Here is a 26286-nt window from a genome sequence, read left to right as displayed (position 1 = left end):
CCCCACACCCCCCAAGCTGCCCCGCTGTCCGACGAGGATTGTTTTCTAAGTGCAATACTTGGCCCGCTGGCTTCCCGCTGCCCCCATCGCGCTCACGCAATAACCGGCCCAGCCCCGTCACCTGGCGTCCCGCGGTGACCTCCGGGAGCAGCAGCCCGGCTCCCTCCAGCACTGGCACCGAGGGGCGGGCCGTGCTGGCTGCGCAGGGCGCGGGGGCGAGGCTGGGGTCCCGCCGCCGTGATGAATGTACTGACGAGCCGAGGCAGCCATGCCCTCCCACGCCCCATTAACCCCCACACCCCCATTCCGCGCAATAAACGACCGCATTGGCGCCCAGCCTGCCCGCGTCTCATTGCTTGGGTGCTCACCCTCGCTGAAGGTAGCCGCTCCGGCGGGTGGCTAAGGAGCTTTATTTTATTTACACAATGGCACCACGAGATGTCAGCTGAAGAAGAACGTGGAACGCTTGACCCGCTCCAGGTCGAAGGCCCCTGTGGAGGAAGCAGAGCGGGGGACATGGGCAGGGGCTGCGGGCAGCGAGACGGCCCCGCAGTGAGCACCACCCATGCCAGGCCGCCCTCTACCATACCTGGTTTGGGCACTGCCAGCAGCGTCTCCCTCAGCTTGCTGTCCTCCAGACGCTGGGAGAGCTTCTGGGGCCTGGGTCAGGGAGCATGGGAGGGTGAGGCTGAGGGCAGCGAGGAGGGGGTTCTGGGTGCCAGGTTGGGGGGGCACCTCACCTGGAGCTGGAGCAGAACCGGCTGACCAGGAAGCTGGACAGGTCCTGCAGGATGGGCTGGCTGTGCAGGCGGACGAACTGCTCCCGGCACACCTGGCCAGGGGGGTCAGGAGTGAGGGGCTTCCCAGGGATCAGGCACGGTCTGGGCCCCACCCATGGGTGCAATGAGGCGTGGATGGGGGCGGTACCTGGTTCATGATGGGGACATCAGCTGCATGGGTCCAGAAGCAGTCGTGTACGGAGACGAAGGTCAGGCCTTCCCTGAGGCAGAGCAGAGGAGCTCCTGAGGCGAGGGGCACCCGGCAACCAGCGTCCTGGCCCTGTGCCCCCACCTTCCGATGCTCAGCCCCCTCCACTCGAGGTCCAGGGAAGCCCACCCACTCCAAGCCTCCAGGCCTTGCCCCAAACAGGCCGTTCAAAGGTTCTCAAAAGCCTCTCTGCCCCACACCCGACACCGTCCAGGCCGCTACCAGCCTGAGCTTCAAGGGCAGCTGTGTTCTCCCCTCTTGCCGCGGCCACCACCCCCACATCACAGCTGTTCCCAGCCCCCATGGCTGGTGAATTCTGCTGGAATAACCTCCACATGCCACAGATCAGACCACACACTGCAGTGCCCACCTAGAAACGCCCAACAGGAAGGGGCAGAGCCACACTCCACTCGCCCCATCAGGCCACAGGAACCCCGGTGGAGGGGAGCTCACAGGGCCTGCACGTTTGGCGTGCCCCACTGTCCCCGGCACACAGCACAGCCTCAGAGCCTCTGCACAGGCCTCACAGACACAGTAGATCCACTCCCCCCAGTCCCTGCCCTCCAGCACTGTCCCCTACTGGACCTGGCCTCGTCAGCTGTGCCCTGATAGCCAGAACAGGCTGGCACACAGGCCACTGGGAGGAGAGCAGCGCCCACGCCTCCCAGCCACGCCCATGCCTCCCAGCCACGCCCACGCTTCCCAGCCACGCCCACGCCTCCCAGCCACGCCCACCTATAGCAGTGCAGGGCGGTCAGCATCATGTGCGTGGAGTCCAGCGAGTGGATGAAGTTGGGGGGGAACCCGTTCCTCTGCTTCAGCTTGTTGGGCTTCCTGGGGATAGAATGGGGGTCAGAGTGCACCCCAAGCCTAGGGACCCCCTAACTGACTGCTGTCTCCACTGTGGGTTCCCCCCACCAATGCCCCAGCCCAGGCCACCTCCCTCATTCACTGGCCACTGTCTCTCCACTGTGGGTACCGTGATCTCCACAGCCTGGGCCCCTCCAAACACTGACCCGTTTCCACTGCAGGTGCCCCCCAAGCTCCCCAGCCCAGGCCCCCAACTCACAGGCTGCTGTCTGCGTTGATAGAGTAGGAGATGCTCTGAAGCCCACCTCCGCCCTGCTAAAGGGAAAGGAAGGGGCCTGTGAGTCCCGCCCGAGGCCCAGCACAGCAGGGGGACGGCGTGGAGCACTCACCTTGATCTTTATTTCCTGATGGTAAGGCTGGATGATGGGGATGCCCAGGGGTGTGACCCACTCCACCGCCGAGCCCATGTGGGAGATGAGGCGGGCGCTCTCAGTCAGCCAGTGCTGCGGAACACAGGCCGTCTCAGGGCGGGGAGCTCAGGCCGGGGCTACCGTCCACCTGGTCGGGGAGCCCTGGTCAGGCAGGGACAGAGGACAGAACGCACCTGGATGGCCCGGGAGCCCGAGAACATCTCCTGCAGGCTCCTGAAGACCTGGCGGACGAGGTACTGGGAGGCTTCCCACAGGAACTCCTGCAGAGGGTGGTCGGCAGGAGGGGGTCCCTCAGGGGCGGCCCGTAGACACCCTCCTCTCCCACTGCACAGAGCAACTGGCCCAGGGCCCAGGGGTTGGGGCCTGACACTCAGGCGGTCGGCGAGAGACTCCCCAGCCCTAGCAGGCAGCCAGTGGTCTGGGGCAAAACCATCTCATTTTCAAGCGGCAGTGAAACCGTCAGATTTTTAAAAGGCGATGAAATCAACAGGGACCCAATGCTGAGGCCTGGCGCACCTGGGGAAAGTCACTCAGCTCCCGGAGGCGCTTCTCAATCTGCAGGCGCCCGCCAAAGCGGGTGACCCCGTACACCACGGTCATCACCGTCTGCTTCACCACCTTGCGGGTGACGAAGCCCTCCAACACCTGCGCCACCCGCGAGCCGCGCCTGGCATCCTGCCTGCGGAAAACCTCCACCTGCATTGCGGGTTGGGGAGCAGGTCAGCCCAGGGGCCACAGGGCACCCATGGAGCCCCTGAACATCTGCCTGGGAACCCCCCAGCCCCACCACATTCTCAGGACAGGCCAAGGCAGGGGCGTGTGGGCAGACACTCCAGGCCCACATGCCCGCCACACCAAGATGCCCCCGGAGGCAGGTAGGAGGGCACGCCCCACCTGCGCGGCCACGTCACTGTACACGTCCTGCGGCACGTCTGAGGGCTCCAGGTTCACAGAGGCGGCACCCACACTGTCGCGGCCCAGGGCAGCGTAATGCTGCAGGCCATTGCAAGAGCCGTCCTGGAGGGGGGAGCGCAGACGGGACACTGAGGCTCAGGGACGTGTAGGGGCCCCAACCAAGCCCCCAGGTGAAGCCATTACTAGGGGCCTGCATGCTCTTGGGAGAGGCGGGTCGGCTGGCCCCGTGAGAGCCTCCCTGAGAAGATACCACAAGGAAGGTGAAATCTCACCCCTCGAGTCGAGCGCCAGGCCCAGTGCACACGGCTTCGGGGCCGACCCCTCCAGCTCACCTGATGGACAGGGAAGTGGGAGACGTAGGTGGCAGGGTCGGAGGTGCGCACAGCCTTCGCAATCTCCATGCAGCAGGCCAGCGTCTGCCAGGGTTCCTCCGAGCCCATCCACCACTTCCGGCCCTGTGGGGACGGGGGACAGTGAGGGCTGGGGGATGGTGAGGGCCGGGGGACGGTGAGGGACAGGGGGACGGTGAGGGACGCGGGACGGTGAGGGACGCGGGATGGTGAGGGACGTGGGGACGGTGAGGGCCGGGGGGACAGTGAGGGCCGGGAGACAGTGAGGGACGGGGGGACAGTGAGGGCCAGGGGACAGTGAGGTCCGGGTGGAGTCGCTCAGCCCGCTGGGGGGCTGTGGTATGGAGACATAGGAACACGGGGGCGGGGGGCGGGGAGACGCACATGTGAGAAGGGAGCACGGGACCCACGTGGGTAAGAGATGGGGAGGTGGCTGGACGAGTCCCCACAGCCACGGAAGGAACGTGCAGGCTGCGGATGGACGGGGCTGCGGCAAGTGTGCCCAGAGGCGCCTGGGGAGGAGGGCGGGGGACACGGGACAAGGCCAAGTGTGTGGTGGGCGCCTGGGTCCCGCCCCTACCGTCATGGGATTGTCTGCCGAGTCCAGGATGTCGCTCATCACCTCCTCCGCGAAGGCCCGGCGCACCTGCAGCGGCTCGCGCTTCTTGAGCCCCGTCAGGTTGACCACGTGGATCTTGAGCCAGTCTAGGCCGTGCGGGCCGAGCGGGCGGCCCTGGGCGAACTCCAGCAGGGCCCGCGCCAGGTCATTGCCCAGGTGGTTGAAGTGCGGTGGGCAGGGGTAGGTGCGGCCGCGGAAGTCCATGTTGTGCGGCAGCCAGAAGACGCAGTCCCGCAGGTGCTCCGCCAGCGAGAGGCGGTACAGCGCGTCCGCGCGCAGGCTGTGCATCTCGCGGGCCTCCTTCAGGGAGCGCGCCAGCTCTCGGCGCAGCTCGGCCTTGCACACCAGCCCGGTGCTGGAAGGCAGGGGGGCCTCGTGCGGTGGGGCCACCTCGGACGGTGGGGCCGGCACGCCGAGCTTGGGGCAGCCCTTGTCCTGGAAGAGCTCCAGCACCAGGTCCAGCACGCGCCCGTTGACGCGCCAGGCACAGTTGCCCAGCTGGGTGAGCGTGTCCAGGGCGCCGTGCAGCGCGGCGGGTGGGCAGTTTTCCAGCAGCCGCTGGTGGTGCATGGTGCCGTCCACCGCACGCATCAGCTTGGTGGGGCTGAGCAGGAAGGCACCGCTGTGCGGCGAGGTCCAGGGCAGCGGCGGGCACAGCATGGGCACGTCCACCGCCTCGAAGGTCAGTGTGGGCTCCGCGGCCGTCGCCAGCAGCTGCACGTAGGCCGGGTGCGGCTTCAGGAAGCCGATCTGGGGCGGGACAGGTGTACAGGTCAGGACCCCAGGGCTGGAGCCTCGCTGCCACCGCCCCTCAAACTTGGGTGAGAGGGGCTGGCTCCCCGGCCAACAGGAAACGGTGCGGCTTCCCACAACAGAAGCCACCTCTAGAAACGGAGAGACAGCCGTGCAGACCCTCTGTGTGTCTCAAGTCCCGGGAGGTGCCGACGGCCGCGCTGAGATGAAGACACCGCTTAGAGGACCCAACCCCCAAACTCAGGAGGGCACTGCTGCCTAGCACCGGTGGCCCAGAGAGCGCACGCACCTGATAGACGTTGCGGAAGGAGTACACGTGGTAGAGCAGGGGGACGAGCCGGGAACAGTCACGAGGCTTGGCCAGGTTGGACGGCATCTTAGTGGCCTGCACCAGGATCTCTGCCAGCAGCCTACCCAGCTCCACCTGCACCGGCAGGGGCCAGGGCTGCTCCTGCGGGGGCTCCAACGCCCCAAGCGCCTCCCAGTACTGCCGCGGCAGGCAGGGCTCAGGCACCTGTGGGGCGGGGCGGTCTGGCGAGCTGGGCACCGGGGCCTCCCAGCCGGACACCCCGCCACCCGTGCCTGCTCCCAACCGCGTGTGGCACCGTCAGCCCCAGCGTAGAGAGGAAGAGGCCCCAGGGAGGGAGAACGCCCAGCCACCGCGCCCCGGCAGGAGGAGGGGTGGGCTCACCTCGGAGTCGGAGGGGCAGGGAGAACGCCCAGCCACCGCGCCCCGGCAGCAGGAGGGGTGGGCTCACCTTGGAGTCGGAGGCCAGCAGGTGAAGGTACTGCCTGTACCGCCGCTTCAGCGCCTCCACCTGGCCGCCCAACTGCTGCCTCCGCACCTCGTGCCGGCCGAAAGTGCGCGCACCCAGGTCACGGGCCAGGCCCATGAAGGACTCGCCCTGGGTGGGCAGCGCCTGCAGGGCCTGCGGGAGGAGACCGTGAGGGCCCGCCTTCCCTGCCCGCCCCGCCCGGGACCCGGCCGCGCGGAGGAAGACGCACCTGCAGGAGCATCTGCACCATCTCCTGCTCGTCCAGCAGGCACAGAAACGGGAACATCGAGGGCAAGCCCGTGTGCGCCTCCCGCTCCAGGCGTTCCTTGGTCTCCTGCAGCGCCTCCCACAGCGCCTTCTCCCACTGCAGTCGCAGGGCCTTCAGGGTCTCCCGCTGCGGGGGACGAACGGGCCCGGTCAGCCCCGTGGCGGCTGACGGGACCCAGGCTTCAAGGTCGGTGGAAGGTCCCTGCCGCACGTTCCAGGCAGTTCCTGCCCTGGGCTGGCCTCTGCCGGCTTCTGTGCGCCTGGCAGCCGAGAGCACAAGCCGCAGACGGCGAACGGCAGCGACACGGCCAAGACCCAACCTCGGGACCATGAGCCGTCCCCGAGCAACCACCAGGCTGACGCCCCACGCCCTGCATGGCCAGACCAGGGCACGAGCAATGCGGAGCTTAGCCCGTGGGGCGGGGACACGCGCGGGACCACGGCTCAGTCCCTACCGCACGCTTCACTTCCTTGCTTTCTGCCACAGGCCTCTCCACGGACTTCAAACGCACGCTGCTGGCCAGCTCCACACGGAGCTGCTGCTTGAAGAGGTCCCACAGGGTCTCCAGGGGCAGGTGCAGCTTCGGGTAGGACACGGGACCATCCTGCAGGGACGGGGCAGTGAGGCCTGGTGACCCGGCCCCAGGGGACCCTGCACTTGCTTCCGCGTCCCCTGCAAATTGCTTGCTGCCATCGCTGACGCCGGGGAAGGCGGGCTGTCAGGGGCGGTGGGCACAGTGCCGTTGGCACAAACAAGGCGACAGTCGGCCCCTCGGGACGGGACACTGGGCACCATGGGGGGGCGGTGCTGGGAGCCGGCAGAGCCTGGGGAGACAGTTCACTGCACCCCCAGATGATGGCCATTTTCTCCTCAAACTGGGAACTGTGTGACCCATCCAGAAATAGATGAATTAAAAATAGTAACCAAAGCCCAGCGCTTTGACGATCAAAGGCACACGTCTACAAGAAAAATCCCTTGTACACAAACGTTCACAGCCGCATGACTCATAGTAGCCGAGAAGCAGAAACAGCCCAGGCAACCATCGCCGGACACAGCGCGGCCGTCCGCACACAGGAGCGTGACTCAGCCCTCACCCAGGCCGCCTGGCGGATGCACTGAGGACGCCAGACTCAGCGGGAGAGGCCAAACACAAAAGGCCACGCGGTGTGTGGTCTCATGTCTATGAAATGCACAGGGCAGGCCGATCCAGAGACGGGGAGAGGGCGTGCGGGGGCTGGGGAGGGGACGGGGAGTGACGGCCGACGGGGACGAGGCTTCCTTTTGGGATGACCTAACATTCTGGAACTAGACAACTGTGAATATGCTGAGATCGCTGAATTACACCTTTGAGAGTGAGTTTTATGGCAGATGGATCGCGCCTCAGTCAAAGACAAGCCCAGTGCCTGCAGCCGGTGGCCCCACTCAAACGCGCCCACACCCTCAGGGCCAAGACCGTCCCAGCTCTGGCTCCTTCAGTCTTCTGGGAGGACAAGAGGAACCCAGGGCCCTGCCCAGGTGAGCCCCTAGCACCCGCGCAGGGCAGCTGTGGGACCGAAGTCCGTGTGTCTGCTGGGCCCTGCCGCGGCTCACCTTGGCATACACGTCCCTGAGCAGCTTTGAGGTGTTGACCGGGGATGGCGGCCGCTCCGGGAGTTTGAAGGTGGGCTTGGCCTTCAGCACGGCCTTCAGGACAGCGGCCCGCTCCTCCTCGCACAGGGGCACGGCGGTGAAGACCTCCTGCAGCTTCAGCCCCTCCTGGCTCATCTGCTCCAGACACCTGCGGGACAGCAGAGGCCTGCTGGGGGGACAGGGCAGCCCCACGCGGGGCTTCCACGGAAGGGGGGACGCCGCCTGACCACCTCCTGCTGATCCTGCAGGCCTCTGGGAGGCTGTGAGGTCCTCGGGGGTCCCCAGTCCCCAGCCCAGGCACCGTCCCAGAACCTGAGTCCCGCCAGGAACGTGGAAGTGGGGTGGGGCCTACCTTTTGATGGTCCCAACGTCCTGGTCCTGCCGCCCCATGCACTGGAGGGCAGCCGCGTAGGAGGCCAGGTCCGGGCTGAAACCGGCATCCTTCACCATGATGAACACATACAGCAGCTCCCTGAAGGCGCCCTGGGGACCAAGCCAGGCGAGGGTCTGGGGGATGGGCCCAACGTCCACATCACCCCTGCTCCCTGGAGACCGCTCCCTGTAGCCACCAGCTCAGGAGGGGCCAGCTGGGCCGACGGAGACACATCCCCCTAAGATTCTCACGCAAAGGCTCCACTGCAGAGGCTGTGGAGGCCGCATGGACAGCCGGGTGGGGCTGTGGGAGGCTCACCTTTCTCTGGGAGGAGGCTTGTCAGTGTTTTTAAATTTCCTTCTTTGAGAATACAAATGTGCCCAACGTGGGGTCCTAAAGCTGACCCTTCTGCGGACAGCCTGCCTACAGCTTTGCCGACCGTGCTGCTCTGTTCAAAGGACGTGGCTTTGCTGTTCTCTGGGGATTCTGCCTTCTGTTTCATTCATTTCTGTTTTAATTTTTGTAACTTCCTTTGTCACCCGCTGGCTTTAGGGTTAATGAGACCTCTCCTAGCTTCCTCAGGTGAAAGGTGATGAATCTGGTCTGAACTGTTTCACTTTTTGTTTTTCTTTTTGAAGACGGAGTCTCGCTGTTGCCCAGGCTGGATACAGTGGTGCAATCTCATCTCACTGCAACCTCTGCCTCCTGGGTTGAAGCGACTCTCCTGTCTCAGCCTCCCGATTAGAGAGTAGCTGGGATTACAGAGGCACGCCACCATGCCTGGCTAATTTTTGTATTTCTAATAGAAACGGGGTTTCATCACGTTGGTCAGGCTGGTCTTGAACTCCTGATCTCAGGGGATCCACCCACCTCAGCCTCCCAAAGAGCTGGGATTACAGGCATAAGCCACCATGCCCAGCCATCACTTTTCTTAATGTAGCCATCTTCTGGCTATAAATTTCCCTCTGAGCACTGCTTTTAGCTGCATCCCAGAACTTCTGGTAGACGTCTGCATTTTCTTTGTTTTCTTCCTGACACAGAGTCTCTCTCTGTCGCCCAGGTTCTAGTGCTGCAGGGACGTGATCACAGCTGACTACAACTTCTTTTTTTTTTAATATCCGACCCACGCATTTAAAGAGCTTGTTTTTTGTCTGTTGAACAAACAACTAGAACTATCTGCACTGTCTATGCAACATGGTGATTTTTTTTGTTTCTGTTTGAGACAGAGTCTTACTCTGTCGCCCAGGCATCTCAGCTCACTGCAACCTCCGCCTCCCGGGTTCAAGTGAGTCCCCTGCCTCAGCGTCCAGAGTAGCTGGGATTAAAGGCGTCAGCCACAATGCCCAGGTAATTTTTTGTATTTTTAGTAGAAAACGGGGTTTCACCATGTTGGCCAGGCTGGTTTCAAACTCCTGACCTCATGATTCACCCACCTCAGTTCCCAAAATGCTGAGATTACAGGAGTGAGCCACTATGCCCAGCCGCTCACTACAACTTCTGGCCCCCAGATTCAAGCAATTCTCCTGCCTCAGCCTCCAGAGTAGCTGGGGTTACAGGCACCCACCACCACGCCCAGCCAATTTTTTATTTTTAGTAGAGATGGGCTTTCACTGTGTTGGCTGGAATAGTCGCGCATCTCCTGACCTCAGGGGATCCGCCCACCTCAGCCTCCCAAAGTGCTGGATTATAGGCGTGAGCCACCGTGCCCGGCCACCTCCAAGTGTTTGTACAATTCATAGTTTACTTCTTTTTTTTTAATTTTATTTAATTTCTTTTTCTTGGTAGAGAGAGATGTCTTGCTCGGTCGCCTAGGCTAGCCTAAAACTCCTGGGCTCAAGCAATCATCCTGCCTCAGCCTCCCAAAGTGCTGGGAATACAGGCATGGGCCACCTTGCCCAGCCTTGTATTTTTTTTATGATATGGAGTTTCACTCTTGTTGCCCAGGTGAGGGATGCTATCTCGGCTCACCACAACCTCCGCCTCCCGGGTTCAAGCCTTTCTCCTGCCTCAGCCTCCTAAGCCACTGGGATTACAGGCACGTGCCAACAGGCCCGGCTCATATTGTATTTTCAGTAGAGTTTCTCCATGTTGGTCAGGCTGGTCTTCAACTCCCGACCTGAGGTCGTCTGCCCGCCTCGGCCTCCCAAAGTGCTGGGATTACAGGTGGGAGCCACCGTGCCTGGCCCAGCCTTGTAGTCTTAAATTTCCCTTGCAATTTCTTTTCTTTTTTTAATTTAATTTTTTCCTCACATTCGTTCTTCCTCAGATCCCTGTTCGGGGCAATCTCTCCTCTGACCCAGTGGCTGCCCAGAAGTGGTTGTCTTCTACTCTAACAGACTATTCCAAAGGGAAAAAATCCCCAATATCCTCCCACCCCATCGTCTTGCAGCCCAGCTCAAGAAATGCTGTGACATGAGGTGGCCACAACCAGAGACCTGAGTTTTAGGGCAGTTGTCCAGATGACGGCAGCCAGTGGCCTCAGCTATGTGTGGCCGGTATACCTCAACTGGCCACACAGTCACTGAACTTAAATACTCAGTCCTTCCCTTTCGCCAGCTTCGTTTCAAGTGCTGAGGAGACACACACAGCTACCAGCAGACGTGGAAAATTCCCAACATCACAGAAAGTTCTACTGGACGGTGTTCATTAGAATACATCGCTGGGAGCTGTGGCTCACGCCTGTAATCCCAGCACTCTGGGAGGTCAGGAGTTCGAGACCAGCCTGGCCAACTTGGCAAAAGCCCGTCTCTACTAAAAATACAAAAATTAGGTGGGGCGCGGTGGCTCATGCCTATAATCCCAGCACTCTGGGAGGCCGAGGCGGGTGGATCACGAGGTCAAGAGATCGAGACCATCCTGGTCAACATGGTGAAACCCCGTCTCTACTAAAAATACAAAAATTAGCTGGGTGTGGTGGTGGGCACATATAATCCCAGCTACTCAGGAGGCTGAGGTAGGGAGAACTGCTTGAACCTGGAAGGTGGAGGCGGCAGTGAGCCAAGATCATGCCACTGCACCCTAGCCTGGGCCACAGAGTGAGAATCCATCTCAAAAAACAAAAAACAAAAAAAAAAAAAACAAGAGATAAAAGTAATGCCTTAGGCTGGCTAACATGGTGAAACCTCGCCTCTACTAAAAATAAAAAAAAAATTATCTGGGCATGGTGGTGCACACCTGTAATCCCAGCTACTCAGGAGGCTGAGCTTGCGGTGAGCTGAGATGGCACCGCTGCACTCCAGCCTGGCAACAGAGCCAGACTCCATCTCAGAAAAACAAAACAAGCAAAGATGAAGGTGACGCCTCTACAAGACAAGCCACACCACGGATTGCTGGCCGCTCCCAAACGCCGGCAGAGGCAGGAGGGACCCTCTGCTCGAGCCTCTGGAGAGACTTCAGGTCTGCAGACACCGTGATTTCAGACTTCTGGGCTCCAGTGCTGAGAAACAGTGAATTTCGGCCACATGAGCGGCCAGGTTTAGGACACTCTGCTACAGCCCAAGGCTGATCACGAAAGCGTCCAGTTACGGTGCCCGCTCTCTGCTGAGGGAATTAGGATTAGGGAGCTTGTGACCTTGGAGTGAAAACACACGACTCTCATCCTCGGGATCCCAGGGTCCAGTACACCTGCAGCAACAGTGAACTCGGCAGCGGTCCACTGGGCCTCGTGCTAAGGGCACTGCTGCCTGCTGCGTTAATAAAAAAGCACGTCGAGTTCTCTACCACGAACTGGTCTTAACGTTACGAAAACATCCCAGGTTCACCCCAATATCAGACAGTCTTTTACCGCTGTTTCTCAAATGAGGGCTGAAGGACCATGAGGTGGGAGAATGCTGGGTACGTCTTCTCTCTTGAAAGGCTCTGAAAACACCACCCTCCTTAACAACCAATGGGTCAGAGGAGAATCCCCAGCCGTGCGCGGCGGCTCACATCTGTCATCCCGGCACCTTGGGAGGCCGAGGCGCCAGAATCGCCAGAAGTGAGGAGTTTGAGACCAGCCTGGACAACACGATGAAGCCCCATCTCTACTAAAAATATAAAAATGAAAATATAGGCCGGGCGCGGTGGCTCACGCCTGTAATCCCAGCACTTTGGGAGGCCGAGGCGGGTGGATCACGAGGTCAAGAGATCGAGACCATCCCGGTCAACATGGTGAAACCCCGTCTCTACTAAAAATACAAAAAATTGGCTGGGCACGGTGGCGCGTGCCTGTAATCCCAGCTACTCAGGAGGCTGAGGCAGGAGAATTGCCTGAACCCAGGAGGCGGAGGTTGCGGTGAGCCGAGATCGCGCCATTGCACTCCAGCCTGGGTAACAAGAGCGAAACTCCGTCTCCAAAAAAAGAAAATATAAAAATTAGCCAGGTGTGGTGGTACACAGCTGTGTTCCAGCTACCCGGGAGGCTGAGGCAGGAGAACTCCCTGAACTCGGGAGGTGGAGGCTGCAGTGAGCCGAGATCACAGCACTGCACTGCAGCCTGGGTGACGGAGCGAGACTCCGTCTCAAAAAAAAGAACACGGAAACAAAAAAACTGCCAGGAAAATTAGAGAATGCTCCAGATGAAGCACAAAGGGGACACGGATGGGCTGCAGCTAAAGCTGTGCTCAGAGGGAAAGTGACTGTGGCCAACACCCACATTCACAAAGGTCTCAGCACAGCAGTCCCACCTTCCACCCCAGGAGACCAGAAACAGAGCCAGGTAAACCCCAACACCACAGCCTCCTCCTCAGGAGGGGTCTGCAGGCTGCTCCCAGGGGCCGAAAGCACCCCTTGCCCAGGCGGGTTCACGAGGCCCGAGAAAGGCCGGAAGGAAACGCGTGAAGATAGGAGCAGAATTCCTCCCTACTTTTTGGGTCACTTTCAAAATATACTTTGCGAGTCACATGTGATTTGTGCTTGAAAAGCCTAAAAGGATTATTAAGATGCAAAACAAAGGACTTGAACCACAGGGCTGGCAGAGACGCCGGTGTGAGGCCGAGTCCCCGGCTCCGGCTCCCGCTGCACTCACCTGCCGCGCCCAGCCCAGCATGACGGTGTTGTACATGTCCAGCGTGAGCAGCTTCTGACTCCTCCCCTGGCTGTGGTGGGTGACCAGCAAGTGGTGGGCGAGGGACTGGTGGCCGGTGAGCAGACAGCACTTGAGGAAGGCCAGGATCTTCTGCTGCCTGTTGGCGAACCGGGTCTTCAGCTGCTGGCCCTGCTTCTTGTCCAGGCTCAGCTTCCGAGGGGCCTCCTGCAGCACCCGGGCCAGCTGCTCCTCCCAGGGCCTCTCGGGGACCTCTCGCCTGCAGCCCTGCAGGCAGGTGGTCAGCTGCGTGCTCAGGAGCCGGGGCTCCACGTGCAGGCGCTTGGGCTCCGACGAGAAGCCCGGGTTCTGCGCCCGCCTCTGCAGCTGCTTCTCCAAACGCTGCCTGCGCATCTGCTGGATGCGCTTATCCTTGTCCAGTCTCTTCGCCCAGTGGACAAAGAGCGCCGGGGTGGCGCCCTCGGCCCCCGTCTGGACCTCCGCGGGGGGCTGGCGGCCGCCATCTCCGCTGCCGTGTTCTGGGAGCCGCGCCACATCCACCCTGTTCACCGTCACCTCCGAGACACTCTCAGCCTGCAGCTGCCGCACGCGCGCCTGAAGCACTGTGAGGGGCAGAGGGCGAGGACGTGAGGGACCCCCACGCAAGCAGCGACCTCTCCACACCCCAAGCTGGGCCAGGAGGTACAGGCGGCTGACCTCACTGTGTCCCGAGGTGTGGATTCCACATACCTGCCGATGCCGACGTCCTAAGGTCGCCCCGCTCCTTTCCAGACACACGCACCCCACCGCCCTGCCCACACCTCTCCACCCGAGCCTCACGAAACTCAGCAGCCCAAACAAGCTCCCACCAGAATCCGCTGCACCGCGCCTCCCGGCCACCGGCCACTCTAAGCACCCAGGTGCTCAGGCCCGGGACCGCAGGGTCTCTGCCCCCTCCCTCCACTGCTCCTCAGGGCATCCTCCAGGCTCCAAAATGGATCCACGTGGTCCTTTGGCTCCCCACCTCACCTGCTCCTGCGCCTCTCTCACTCCAGCCCTGACGGCCCCACTGTCTGGCTCAGGCCTCTGCACAGGCTCCCAGGACCCTGAACGGCCTGCTACCCGGCTCAACAGTGGCCTGAAGCTGGCAGCCTGCCTGCTTCCTCGCCCTGCCTCAGAAAGGCCCTCAGCTGGTGGGGGCCACCCCGCACACGCTCCTATGCTCCCCAAGTCTACACTGGTGGACGCTGAGCTAGCAAAAGCTGAGCCACTGCTCCCAGCGGAACACAGGCTCCTGCTCATCCTGCCTCAGGTCACACTTTTCCCAACCAGTCAAAGCATAATCATTTTACGTCTGTTTAAGAAAGACTTATCGCAAATCTACTGCGGGCTGGGCACTGCAGCTCACACCTGTCATCCAGCACTTTGGGAGACCGAGGCAGGAAGATCACCTAAGGTCAGGAGTTCGAGAACAGCCTGGCTAACACGGCAAAACCCCGTGTCTACTAAAAATCCAAAACATTAGCCTGACGTCGCTACTTGTGGGCAGAAACTGCTTGAACCCAGGAAGCGGAGGTTGCAGTAAGCCAAGATCGTATCACTGCACTCCAGCATGGGCGACAGAGCGAGACCCCATCTCAAAAAAACAGTGTTGAAATGGGCCAGGTGGAGGGCCGTGCACCTGTGGTCCCAACTACTCCAGAGGCTGAGGTGAGACAATCACCTGAGTCTAGGAGTTTCCGGCTGCTGTAAGCCATGATCATGCCACCATGCTGCAGCCTGAGACAGAGCAGGACCCTATCTCAAAAAAAAAAAAAAAAAAAAAGATTACTGAGCTGAGTGTGGTGATTCATGCCTGTAATTCCAGCACTTTGGGAGGCCAACGTGGGCAGATCACCTGAGGTCAGGAGTTCGAGACCAGCCTGACCAACACGAAGAAGCCCCGTCTCTACTAAAAATACAAAAAGTTAGCCAGGTCTGGTGGCAGGAACCTGTAATCCCAGCTACTCAGGAGGTGAGGCAGGAGAATCGCTTGAACCTGGGAGGCGGAGGCTGTAGTGAGCCGAGACCGTGCCACTGCACTCCAGCTGGGCAACAAGAGTGAAACTCCGCACCCCCAAATAACAAATAAAACAAAACAGAAATTGCTGAAATAAAATGAAAAGACAAGCGTGATGTCCGCCCTCAGAGTGCTCCAAAACTCAGGAGCTACGCTGAGTGGTGAGCGCTTGTAAGGCTGGAATGCGTTGAGAAGAAAATGCAGTGACGTGGGGGGCTGCACGGGCACTGGTTTCCTGCCGAGGAGGTGGCACCCGGGCAGAGCTGGTTTTGCCATCACATCAGATGGGTAACACGTGAAGCTGTGACGAGGTCTGGCGGGGGGGCACGTGTCACACATGAAAGCCCAACCAAGGCCTGGCACGAAGGATCACTGTGTTCCGGAGACTTTGGGAGGCCGAGGTGGGAGGGCTGCTTGAGCCCAGGAATTTGAGACCAGCCTGGGCAACACAACGACACCCGGTCTCTACAAAAAATTTACAACAGCCAGGAATGGTGATGCGCCTGTGGTCCCAGCTCCTTGGGAGGCTGAGACAAAGAGAGCTGTGATCCTGACACTAAACTCCAGCCAGGTGACAGTGGGTGAGACCCTGTCTCAAAAAACATATTTACAGGCGCAGTGGCGCATGCCTGTAATCCTAGCACTTAGGAGGCCAAACCGGGCAGATCACCTGCAGTCAGGGGTTCCAAGACCAGCCTGGCCAACACGGTGAAACACAACAATTAGCTGGGTGTGGCGGCTCACGCCTGTAATTCCAGCTATTTAAAAGGCTGCAGGAGGAGAATCGCTTGAACCAGGGAAGCAGAGGCTGCAGTGAGCTGAGACTGTACCACTGCACTCCAGCCTGGGCTAGAGTGAGACGCTGTCTCAAAAGAAGTATCGGATGAGCAAGAGAGAAAACGAGGTTCCCGGTGAAGCTGCTGGTTCCCTGAGCTTGCGTCTCGAGTACGCTGGAATTTTCTGTAATAGGCTTTTTTCCCTTTTTATTTTTATTATCAATTTTTTTTGAGACGGAGTCTCGCTCTGTTGCCAGGCTGGAGTGCAGTGGCGCGATCTTGGCCCACTCCAACCTCCGACTCCCTGGTTCAAGCAATTCTCCCGCCTCAGCCTCCCGAGTAACGGGGACTACAGGCGCACACCACCACGCCTGGCTAATTTTTGTATTTTTAGTAGAGATGAGGTTTCACCATGTTGGCCGGGATGGTCTCGATCTCCTGACCTCATGATCTGCCTGCCTCCGCCTCCGAAAGTGCTGGGATTACAGGCGTGAGCCACCGCGCCCGGCTGGTTTTTTCCCTTTTCAAAGGCTCTCCCATTCCCCCTGGCTGGCTGATGGACACATTCAGGAGGTGGGGCAGGAGCACCGGTGGAAGCAAGCACACAGAACCCCCGCTTCCCTCCGACACCACGGGCCGGGCCAGGCCAGGCCAAGGACCTGGCACCGCTGGACCCAGGCTGTCCCTCACAGGCCCCGCAGTCATCCAGGCTCCATCAGGCGCCCACCCCCAGAGAGCCAGGGCAGGCAAGCGGAATCAGTTCAGGGTTCACGTCCTGGCTCTGCACATGTGGCCTTGGTGGGAGCGGGGGTGGGGGTCTCTCCAGACATAACCTTGGGCTTCACCTGTGTTCCTGCAAAGGGGGGGTACCTGGTGAGGTTCTGGGAAGGGGAGATTATGAGAGCCCTAGGAGCCTGCTCGGCAAGGACCGGGCCCAGGAGCGGCGCGGGAGGTTCCAGCAACGCCGTCTGGGCGGGTCCTGGGACCGGAGAGGTGGAGAGCGCCCTCAGCCTGTCTCAGTCTGAGCCTCCGCCTTTCCTCCCGGCAGCCGGGAGCGGACTCTCCTCTCCCGGGTTCGCCGTGCTGGGTCGCGCTCACCCTCCAGCAGCTCCACGTGGCCCCAGTCCTTCCTGCGATCTTGGTCTTGTTCCCGGGGGCTGGCGGACGAGCTCCTCCTGGGGCCGCAGAGGCCACCGAGGGTCCCTGCGGGAGAGACGAGGGCGGCTGAGGCGGGCCGGGCGTATGGGCGGGCGTCTCCGTAAGGGCAGAAGCCACAGGTGGAAGGGAAAAAGAGCCCTAACCGCGGCGGAAACTCGCTGAGCACGGGCCTGAAGTCGGAAACGAACTAACAGAGCGAAGGTGGAAAGGGCCCCGCCGCGGCGAACACGGGCGCAGAACCGCGGAGAAAGGGCTCCCCGCACTCCAGGTGCAGTGGGTCAAAGGTTAAGAGCCCTAAACCCCACACGTGGGGTCAGGAGGCTACAGCACGAGTCGAAGGTCAGAGTGCACTGAGCAGATTCAGCCGGGAGAGCGGGCAAGGGCGGGGGAAAGCGGGGCTCGGTCGGTGGACTCCGCACACCCAGCCGCAAAGGGCAAAGGTCAAAGCGCCAAAGGGCCCCGTGAGCCAGAAAAGCCAAACATCACGGCCGCACGAGGAGGAGCGGCCGCGGCGTGGCCCCCGGGCTGCCTGGCCGTTTCCCTTCGCTTTACCTTCTTCGGTGGGGAGCCCTGGGCGGCCGGAGGGCCACAGGCCCCGTCCGAGACGCGCCACACCGCGACCCCAGAGAACCGCCATCACGCTCGAGACTCCGAGCGGCCGCCCCGGCCGCCGCAGCCGGCGCCTGCGCATGCGTCCACCCCGCCTACCGGAAGTTGTAGTTTCGTGGCCGACGGCGGCCGCAAAGGGACGCCGCGGCCGGAAGTGCACCTCCAGAACTACAACTCCCAGGATGCAGCGGGGCCCGGAGGCGCGAAGGCATGCGCTAGTGGAACGCTCGGATTGGCTCCTCTCGCTGTCTTTAAGGAGGGGGCGGGACAGATAGATTGCCGTGGTAACTGGGGGTGGACTCTCAGGCTGTCTTCGCGAGGACCTCAACCCGGGACATGCTTTCTCTTTTTCTTTTTTTTTTATTTTTTTGGACGTGGTGTGGCCCAGGCTGGAGTGCAGTGGCGTGATCATAGCTCAACACAGCCTCGAGCTGCTGGGCTCAAGAGATCCTCACCACTCGGCCTCCCAAAGCGTGGGGGTTGCAGACGCCGCCACCGTGCCCCGGTTTTTTTGGAACACTCATCTAGGCCGGGCGCAGTGGCTCACGCCTGTAACCAGCACTTTGGGAGGCCAAGGTGGGTGGATCACCTGAGGTCAGGAGTTTGAGACCAACCTGGCCAACATGGTGAAACCCCGTCTTTAAAAAAATAAATAAATAAAAATAAATGGAATACTCATATTATAATGAGGACAGCGTCTGCAATCTAGAGATTCCTGTCCGCAACCTTCATTGCTCCAATGACAATTTTGGGGTAAGAGCTATTAGGATCCCGTCTTCGTGGAGGATTCGGAGGCTCAGAGCAGTCGACCAAGTTGCCGGAGACACAGCACGCGCGACCTCAGGGAGGCTGGAAGGAGAGAAAGCCCCAGTCCACGAGACTTCCAGCCTCCAGCATCAGTTTACCCTCTAGTCCCCAAGCCCTCAGGGGCAGGGGCAGAATGGAGCAGCGGGCGTGGATTCACCTGCTAAGTGGGGCAAGGTCACGGGAATGAAATAACCCCCGGGGCCCGGAGCCTGTCCTGGTCTCCCCGTGATCCTCCCCAGGACAAGCAGGGCCAGAGCTTTAGAATGGAACCTGGAAGGCGTGCCCACCTGTGTCGTTCAGCTGGGGGAACAGCCCAGAGCGGGGAGCACCGGCTCTGGGGGCAGATGGCATGTGAAGGGTGAGATTAGGAATATCTGGGGGTAACTGCGTTCCAAGCTGATGTCACAAGTGCAAAGGGGAGCCGGTTCGGTGGCTCATGCTGTAATCCCAGCACTTTGGGAGGTTAAGGCAGGCAGATCATCTGAGGTCAGGAGTTTGAGACCAGCCTGGCCAACAGGGTGAAACCCTGTCTCTAGTAACAATACAAACGTTATCTGGGTGTGGTGGCAAGCATCTGTAATCCCAGCTACTCAGGAGGCTGAGGCACATGAATCGCTTGAACCCCAGAGGCAGAGGTTACAGTGAGCCAAGATCTCGCCACTGCACTCCAGCCTGGATGTCAGAGCGAGACTCCATCTCAAAAAATAAAAAGTGCAACGGGGGCCGGGTCCGGTGGCTCTCGCCTGTAATCCCAGCACTTTGGGAGGCTGATGCAGGAGGATCGCTTGAGCCCAGGATTTCCAGACCAGACTGGGCAACTGAGATAGTGAGATCCAGTCTCTACCAAAGGGGGGGAAAAAAGGGCCAGGCGCAGTGGCTCAAGCCTGTAATCCCAGCACTTTGGGAGGCCGAGGAGGGTGGATCATGAGGTCAGGAGTTCGAGACCAGCCTGGCCAACATGGTGAAACCCCATCTCTACTAAAAATACAAAATATTAGCTGGGTGTGGTGGCACACACCTGTAGTCCCAGCTACTTGGGAGGCTGAGGCAGGAGAATCACTTGAACCTGGGAGGCGGAAGTTGCAGTAAGTGGAGATCCCCCCACTGCACTCCAGCCTGGGTGATAGAGCAAGACTCCCTTTCAAAACCAAACAAACAAAAACCCAGGCATGGTGGTGTACACCTGTGGTCCCAGGTACTTGGGGGACTGAGGCGGGAGGATCACTTGAGCCCAGAAGGTTGAGGCTGCAGTGGGTTGAGATCATGCCACTGCACTCCAGCCTGGGTGACAGAGCAGGACCCTGTCTCAAAACAAAACAAGTGCGAAGGCCCTGAGGCAGGAACGAGTGTGAACGTTGGAGCAATTTGAGCAGAGTGGGGCTGGGGACGACCACACTGGGGCTTGGGAGGCCTCGGCTCAAGCTGTCATCACTTTCCCCATCAGCCCAGAATGAGGACTGGACCTCACTCTGGAAGCGCCTGGCAGCCTCCTTACGGCACATTCCAGACGCTGCTGCCCACGCCAGCCTGGGCGCGCTGATGCCACTGGCTGGGAATGTTTTCAACAGATAGCAGCATCCTCCCTCACCCGCCTCAGTCCACCCCAGGGTGCCCCAGCGGGCTGTGACCTCAGACCTCATTCACTACTGGGGTTACCTTCCTGTTCCTGAATGAGCAGGGCCTGGTGTCCCAAGACCTACAGACATCCCCTGCACTCCTGCAGGCTGGCAGAGCCAGGAACCTAGGTGGAAACCAAGACTTCTGAACTATTTCACCATCCCTTATGGGTTAGTCTTTTCTTCTGTTTGATGAGACATCAGACCCCCTAAACCAGTGTTTCCCCAAGAGCCAGGTTCCCGATTCTTAGCAGCAAGAAAGTTACTCTCAGCCGCACATGAGGGCTCACACCTGTGATCCCAGCACTTTGGGAGGCTGAGGCGGACAGATCACCTGAGGTCAGGAGTTCAAGACTAGCCTGGGCAACATGGTGAAACCCCGTCTCTGCTAAAAATACAAAAATCAGCCGGGCATGGGGGCATGTGCCTGTAATCCCAGCTACTTGGGAGGCCAAGGCAGGAGAATCACTTGAACCTGGGAGGCAGAGGTTGCAGTGAGCCGAGATTGTGCCACTGCACTCCCTTCTAAGCAAGAGAGGGAGACTGTCCCAAAAAAATAAAATAAAAAACCAGAACAAAACAAAACAAACCCCAGAAAGTCGAGAATCGCTAGATGGAAGGGGCCGGCCCCAGGTCTCTGTGGACCCTGTGAGAAATGACCACAAACGGTGCCTTAAAGCAACATTCATTCTATTTTTTTTTTTTTTTGAGACAGAATCTCACTTTGTCACCCAGGCTGGAGTGCAGTGGCACGATCTCTGCTCACTGCAACCTCTGCCTCCCGGATTCAAGCGATTCTCCTGCCTCAGACTCTGGAGTAGCTGGGACTACAGCAGGCGTGTGCCGCCATGCCCAGCTAATGTTTTGTATTTTTAGTAGGGATGGGGTTTCACCCTGTTGGCCAGGACGGTTCTCGATCTTCTGACCTTGTGATGCGCCCACCTCGGCCTCCCAAAGCGCTGGGCTTACAGGCGTGAGCCACTGCGCCCGGCCAAAGCAACATTCATTTTCTTACATTTCTGGAAACGGGAAGTCCTAAATCAGGAAACACTGGGCTGAAATCAAGGCGTGTGCAGACCTTGCTCCCTCCAGAGGCCCCGAAGGCTCCTTCCTGCCTCTCCCAGCTTCTGAAGGCTCCAGGCGCAATCTCAGCTCACTGCAACCTCCACCTCCTGGGTTCAAGCGATTCTCCCGCCCCTGCCTCCTAGCAGCTGGGATTATAGGTGTGAAAAGGAGCGAGGCTCTGATGCCCGCCACAACGGGGATGCACCTTGACGACGCCACGCCCAGTGAGATAAGCCAGACACAGAAGGCCACTCAGCATGTGATCCCCTTTATATGAAATGTCCAGGACAGGCTTGTCCACAGAGGCAGGAAGGGGATGTGTGGGTGCCGGGGGCAGGCAGAGGGGATGGGGAGTGACGGCTGATGGGGAAGGGGCTTCTTCTTGGGGTGATGGAATTTTCTGGAACTAGACGGCGGTGGTAGTTGCACAGCTCTGTGAGGTACTAAAACCACTGAGCCACAGGGTATAAGTGGGTGAATTTTGTGGTATATGAATGAACTTTTCAAGGAGTCATTAAAGAAACAGAAGCCTGCGGTGGGGCCGGCCTCCCAGGTGTGTGTCCCATACCCTGTCCTTCCACACAGGGCCCCAGATCACCCTTCCGGGAAGGAAGACCTGTGCTCCTGCTGGCGAGAAGGTGGAGGCCGTTTCTTCAGTGCCTGCTGCTGTGCCCTCTGCCCAGCGTGCTCCGTGGAGGGTCTCATTTTATTCCTCCAGATGGCTCTTTACCGGCCCATTTTACAGAGGCGGAACTGAAGCTTGGGGAGGTGGAGTGAGGCTTGCAGGGTCCCTGGGGTGCCAGCCACAGGGCTCTAGTGGGGGAAGCCAGGCCAGGCTGGACCTCAGACACGGGGACCCTGACCTCATCTCAGTAGCAGGGCCCTGAGACTGTGGCACCTGCCACACCCTCTGTGTGACCCGCCTAAGCCAGGAAGAGAGGGTCAGGAGATCGCTGAGCCACGAGGAAGGCATCCCGGTGTCCAGCTGGACCGGTTGTCCCTGCAGAGGGTTCCCCGGCAGGACAAGCTGGTCATCATGTCTTCACCCTGGTGCTATTTAAAGGCGTGTGCCACCTGGGGCTGTGGCCGCAGGACCAGGACTGGGCTGCTGGGAGCCAAGGGAAGGGAATGGAATCTGGGGTTGTGCCCTGTGTCCCCACATTGGAGGTCGCTGTACCCCAGGCTTCGGTTTCCCCACTTGTCAATGCCTCCTCTTGGCTGTGAGTCTGTGAGGGGCACTGGGCTCACCTTTTGGGGCCCAGGGCATGGGGCAGGCAGGGGAGCGGTGGCGGCCAACCACCTTGCTGGGTGGTTCCCTGTGGGTCCTGGGGCGTGGCTTGAAGCGAGGAGCAAGTGTGGGTGTGAACAGGGCCGCCGCATTCCTGCCGCCTCCGATGTGCCCTGCCAGCCAGCTACCCACAGGTCTGCCTGGCTATCCTCCCTCCCGCCACCTACCTGCCCAAACACAGGTCCCCGGCCGTCAGCTGCTCATATACCTGCATCCCCAATTCTGGTGAGCCTGGCTTTCAGGAAAGCACCATCTGGGTGGGGGGGGTCCTACCACGGCATGCCCAGGAGCCTGGCTGGTGGGGGCTGCCGGGGGCAGGACCTTCCCCGTCCCTCTGTCCCCCGGCACCCCACCTGTCTGTCTGTCTCTCGTCTGCGTCTCTCCCGGGCAGGACCTTCCCCGTCCCTCTGTCCCCCGGCACCCCACCTGTCTGTCTCTCGTCTGCGTCTCTCCTTGCCATCTTCCCCGTCCCTCTGTCCCCCGGGCACCCCACCTGTCTGTCTCTCGTCTGCGTCTCTCCCGGGCAGGACCTTCCCCGTCCCTCTGTCCCCCGGCACCCCACCTGTCTGTCTCTCGTCTGCGTCTCTCCTTGCCATCTTCCCCGTCCCTCTGTCCCCCGGGCACCCCACCTGTCTGTCTCTCGTCTGCGTCTCTCCCGGGCAGGACCTTCCCCGTCCCTCTGTCCCCCGGCACCCCATCTGTCGCCTGTCTCTCGTCTGCGTCTCTCCTTGCCATCTTCCCCGTGCTCCTCGTCTGGGTGGTTTGTCTCTCTTTTCCGTCTCTTGTCTCTGTCTCCCTCTGGGTCTCTGCGGCCTGCGTCTCACCCTCCTGTCCCCGCAGCCCGAGGTCCTAGCCCGCCCGGGGACTCGGCTGACTCACGGACACGCCCCGCGAGACAAACACGCGCGCGGAGGCCGAGCGTCCCTCACGGCCGCGCCCCCTCCCGCCCCCGAGGCGCCCCATTGGTTTGCCTTTGTCGGCCCCGCCCCCGAGGCACCCCCATTGGGCAGCTCCTTTGTCGGGCCCCGCCCCCGAGGCGTCCCATTGGCCCCGCCGAGAGAAGGTAGAACCGCGGACCCCAGGAGCGAAGAGCCCGCTGCGGACCGGGCTCCGGGCCATGCGCCGCCGCCTGTGGCTGGGCCTGGCCTGGCTGCTGCTGGCGCGGGGCGCCACGAGAACCCCGAGCGCGCCGCGGAAACCGCGCAGCTACCCGCACCTGGAGGGCGACGTGCGCTGGCGGCGCCTCTTCTCCTCCACTCACTTCTTCCTGCGCGTGGACCCGGGCGGCCGCGTGCAGGGCACCCGCTGGCGCCACGGCCAGGACAGTGAGTGCGGGGCGGCGGGGCCCGGGCGGGGGGCGGCCAGCGGCATGACGGTGACCTGCGCCCGCGGGGGAGTCCCGGAGGCTCCTCTGTGCAGCGTCGGCCTCAGTTTCCCGCGACTGTGCGATGGACGCAGCCCGCCTCGTGGGAGGGTTGGACTGTTAAAGCGAAGGCTGCAGTGGGGGGCCCGGCTCAGGGGTGGAGAGGGTCCCCTCCATCTGCAGGTGGGAAACTGAGGCTCCAGAGGAGCTGGGGCTGGCCCGGCTGCATGGGGGCAGAGGTCAGGTTGACCTCCGGACCCCTGACATCACAAAATCGTCAGGCAGCCTGAGCGGGGGCCCCTCTGCTTCTTCCCAGACACCCCACGTGGCAGGTGAGGACGAGGAGGCCACAGAGGGGACGGGACCTCCCCAGGGTCACACTGATGGGTGGCGAAGCGCGGTCCCCATCCCCAGGGCCTACCCAGCACACAGCAGGCACTCAGTGTTAGGGGACTGGCAGGAGAGGAGAGCCAGGCATAGCAGGGGATGAGGGCCTAACCTGGAGGCCAGGGGAGTCGGTGTCCCCGCTGGCCAGTGCCGCTGGCGGCTGCCTGAATCATCCCCTGCCCTTCCCAGAGCTTTCATCTGGGCGCCAAGGCCGTCATTAGGCTGCACGCGACGAGGGCGGATGGGGGACTGGCTGGGCCGGTCCATCCGTGGCGGGCATGGCCAGGCGGGGTGGCCTTGGGCCAGGGCAGAGGCCTGGCTCCGCTGCGTGGCCTGAGACAGTGATGGGGTCAGGGCTAGCTGAGGGCTCTCCTGACATGCATGCTCTCGCTGGTCACCCATCGGGCACCTCACGGGTGCTGTGCGGGGCATGGGGGACCCAGCGGTGACAGATGGCCACTGTCCTGGGGCTCCCAGAGCAGTTAGACATGTGAACAGGGTGCAGGTGGGTGCACAGGGAAGAGAACAGTGGTGCTGGGAGGCACCCTGCCGGGGAGATGGTGACAGATGCCACGGAACGGTCTCAAAAACATTCCCATGTGCTCTGGAAGGTTGGGCCGGGAGGCTGCCCTGAGGAGCTTGCCCTTTGACAGGGAGCCGGCCAGGCACATGAAGAACTGTGCACCTGGCTGAGGGAGCGGCAGGCACCAGGGTGAGCAAGTGTGGGTGAGGAGTGTGGGCCAGGCCCAGGGTCCTTGCTGGACAAGAAACTTACGCTCAGGGTGGGGCAGGGCTCACCCAGGGCCACCCACAGATGATGGGTCCAAATCTGGCTTTGCCACTCCTGGGCCTCAGTTTGCCCCTCTGCGACATGGGCACAGCTGGCACCTCCCACCTGGGGCTGCTGAGTGGGCTTGGTAGGGTGCAGAGGGCATAGAACAATTGGCATACAGTCAGCGCTCAAAGCATGCCTGTGGTGTTCCACAAATCCCCGGCCTCCAGTCCGGAGCTCCGAGTCCCAGTGACTGCGTGGGCCGAGCTGCTGAGCTGTCAGCGCCGGGACTGGGGGCTCCACGGGGTGGCGCTTGTCACTGGGCCCATTTACCGTTAGCAGTCCGGGCAGGCCCTGCCCCTCTGACTCCCACATCCCTCTCCCAACCTCCCTCGTGTTCCTGCACCCCTGGTGTCCCTCTGGGTGTCTAGGACCCCCCACACCCCTGCACAGATGCTGCTCTTGGGCTGAGCTGCAGGGACAGTGCTGACGGGCTTGGTGGGCTCTCCCACGGGGTCCTCATCAATCCCTGCGCTCTCTACAGCTTGTGGGGGCCATCCTACCTCCCGTTCCCTCCGACTGCTCCTTGCTTCTCCCTCAAGTGCTGGGGCTGCTCCTGGTGTCCGTCGTGGTCCCTGGGGGGATCCTGGTGTCCGTCGTGGTCTCTGGGGGGATCCTGGTGTCCGTCGTGGTCCTGGGGGGGGCTCCCAGGTGTCTGTCATAGTCGAGAGAGAACTCGAGGTCCTAGGAGTGCTCCTGGGTGTCCCTCGTGGTCCCCAAAAGGATCCTGGGTATCTGTCGTGGCCTGGGGGGGTGCTCCCGGTGTCCATCGTGGTCCGGAGGCTGGGGGGACTCCCAGGTGTCCATCACAGTCTCGGGGTAGGGGGCTCCCGGGTTTCTGTTGTGGTCGGGAGAGGACTCGTGGTCCCAGGGGTGGTCCCGGGTGTCCATCGTGGTCTGAGGGTGGGGGGGCTTCTGGTGCCTGTCGTGGTCCTGAGGACCCTGCACGCAGCACGGTGGACACCCAGCAGCGCTCAGGGTGAGCTCATGCCAGTGTGAGCAGGTGTGAGCCAGCAAAGCCCTGCCTGCCCCCTGCCTCCCCCAGGCATCCTGGAGATCCGCTCTGTACGCGTGGGTGTCGTGGCCATCAAAGCAGTGTCCTCAGGCTTCTACGTGGCCATGAACCACCGGGGCCGCCTCTACGGGTCGGTGAGTGCCGGGCAGGGCTGGGCGACTCGGGCGGGTGGGGAGGGTCGGCTGGCCTCACACCCCCGTCAGCGGCTCTACACCGTTGACTGCAGGTTCCGGGAGCGCATCGAAGAGAACGGCCACAACACCTACGCCTCTCAGCGCTGGCGCCACCACGGCCAGCCCATGTTCCTGGCACTGGACAGGAAGGGGGCGGCCCGGCTGGGCGGCCAGACACGGCGGCACCACCTGTCCACCCACTTCCTGCCTGTCCTGGTCTCCTGA

The 26286-nt window shown here is 61.3% G+C and overlaps 2 protein-coding genes across 2 annotated transcripts; one reads left to right on the top strand and one right to left on the bottom strand.

Annotated features, from left to right (window-relative positions):
* Window positions 1–390: 390 nt before the first annotated feature.
* On the bottom strand, window positions 391–23410 carry POLRMT (RNA polymerase mitochondrial). The gene is made up of 24 exons (XM_012435812.3): window positions 23171–23410; window positions 22459–22526; window positions 18610–18656; window positions 17459–17764; window positions 16847–16951; window positions 12917–13536; window positions 7891–8021; window positions 7500–7686; window positions 6364–6513; window positions 5871–6035; window positions 5624–5794; window positions 5155–5379; window positions 4074–4862; window positions 3476–3598; window positions 3123–3245; window positions 2745–2924; window positions 2402–2488; window positions 2187–2300; window positions 2057–2112; window positions 1723–1821; window positions 928–1000; window positions 741–832; window positions 590–660; window positions 391–491 (listed from the first exon to the last, which is right to left on the bottom strand). Exons 1-24 carry the CDS (start codon window positions 23408–23410, stop codon window positions 442–444), a joined length of 4272 nt encoding a protein of 1423 aa, XP_012291235.2. The 3' UTR covers window positions 391–441.
* Window positions 23409–26286, top strand: FGF22 (fibroblast growth factor 22). The gene is made up of 3 exons (XM_012436357.2): window positions 23409–23616; window positions 25919–26022; window positions 26092–26286. Exons 1-3 carry the CDS (start codon window positions 23409–23411, stop codon window positions 26284–26286), a joined length of 507 nt encoding a protein of 168 aa, XP_012291780.2.

The sequence above is a fragment of the Aotus nancymaae genome, unplaced genomic scaffold (genome assembly GCF_030222135.1).
Source record: "Aotus nancymaae isolate 86718 unplaced genomic scaffold, 86718_ANA_hifiasm-v0.15.2.pri h1tg000124l, whole genome shotgun sequence".
NCBI classification, from domain to species: Eukaryota; Metazoa; Chordata; class Mammalia; order Primates; family Aotidae; genus Aotus; species Aotus nancymaae.
This window is presented reverse-complemented; position numbering and strand designations above follow the sequence as displayed.

Bases quoted from the DNA above. Each gene is read 5' to 3' on its own strand.
- POLRMT (XM_012435812.3), bottom strand. From the start codon at position 23,410: ATGGCCCGGAGCCCGGTCCGCAGCGGGCTCTTCGCTCCTGGGGTCCGC. The intron at 4,863-5,154 runs GTGCGTGCGCTC...GTCCCGCCCCAG, and splicing joins CCTTCCGCAACGTCTATCAG to ATCGGCTTCCTGAAGCCGCA. The intron at 1,001-1,722 runs GTGGGCGTGGCT...GCTCTGCCTCAG, and splicing joins ACCGCCCTGCACTGCTATAG to GGAAGGCCTGACCTTCGTCT.
- FGF22 (XM_012436357.2), top strand. From the start codon at position 23,409: ATGCGCCGCCGCCTGTGGCTGGGCCTGGCCTGGCTGCTGCTGGCGCGG. The intron at 23,617-25,918 runs GTGAGTGCGGGG...TGCCTCCCCCAG, and splicing joins CTGGCGCCACGGCCAGGACA to GCATCCTGGAGATCCGCTCT. The intron at 26,023-26,091 runs GTGAGTGCCGGG...CACCCCCGTCAG, and splicing joins GGGGCCGCCTCTACGGGTCG to CGGCTCTACACCGTTGACTG.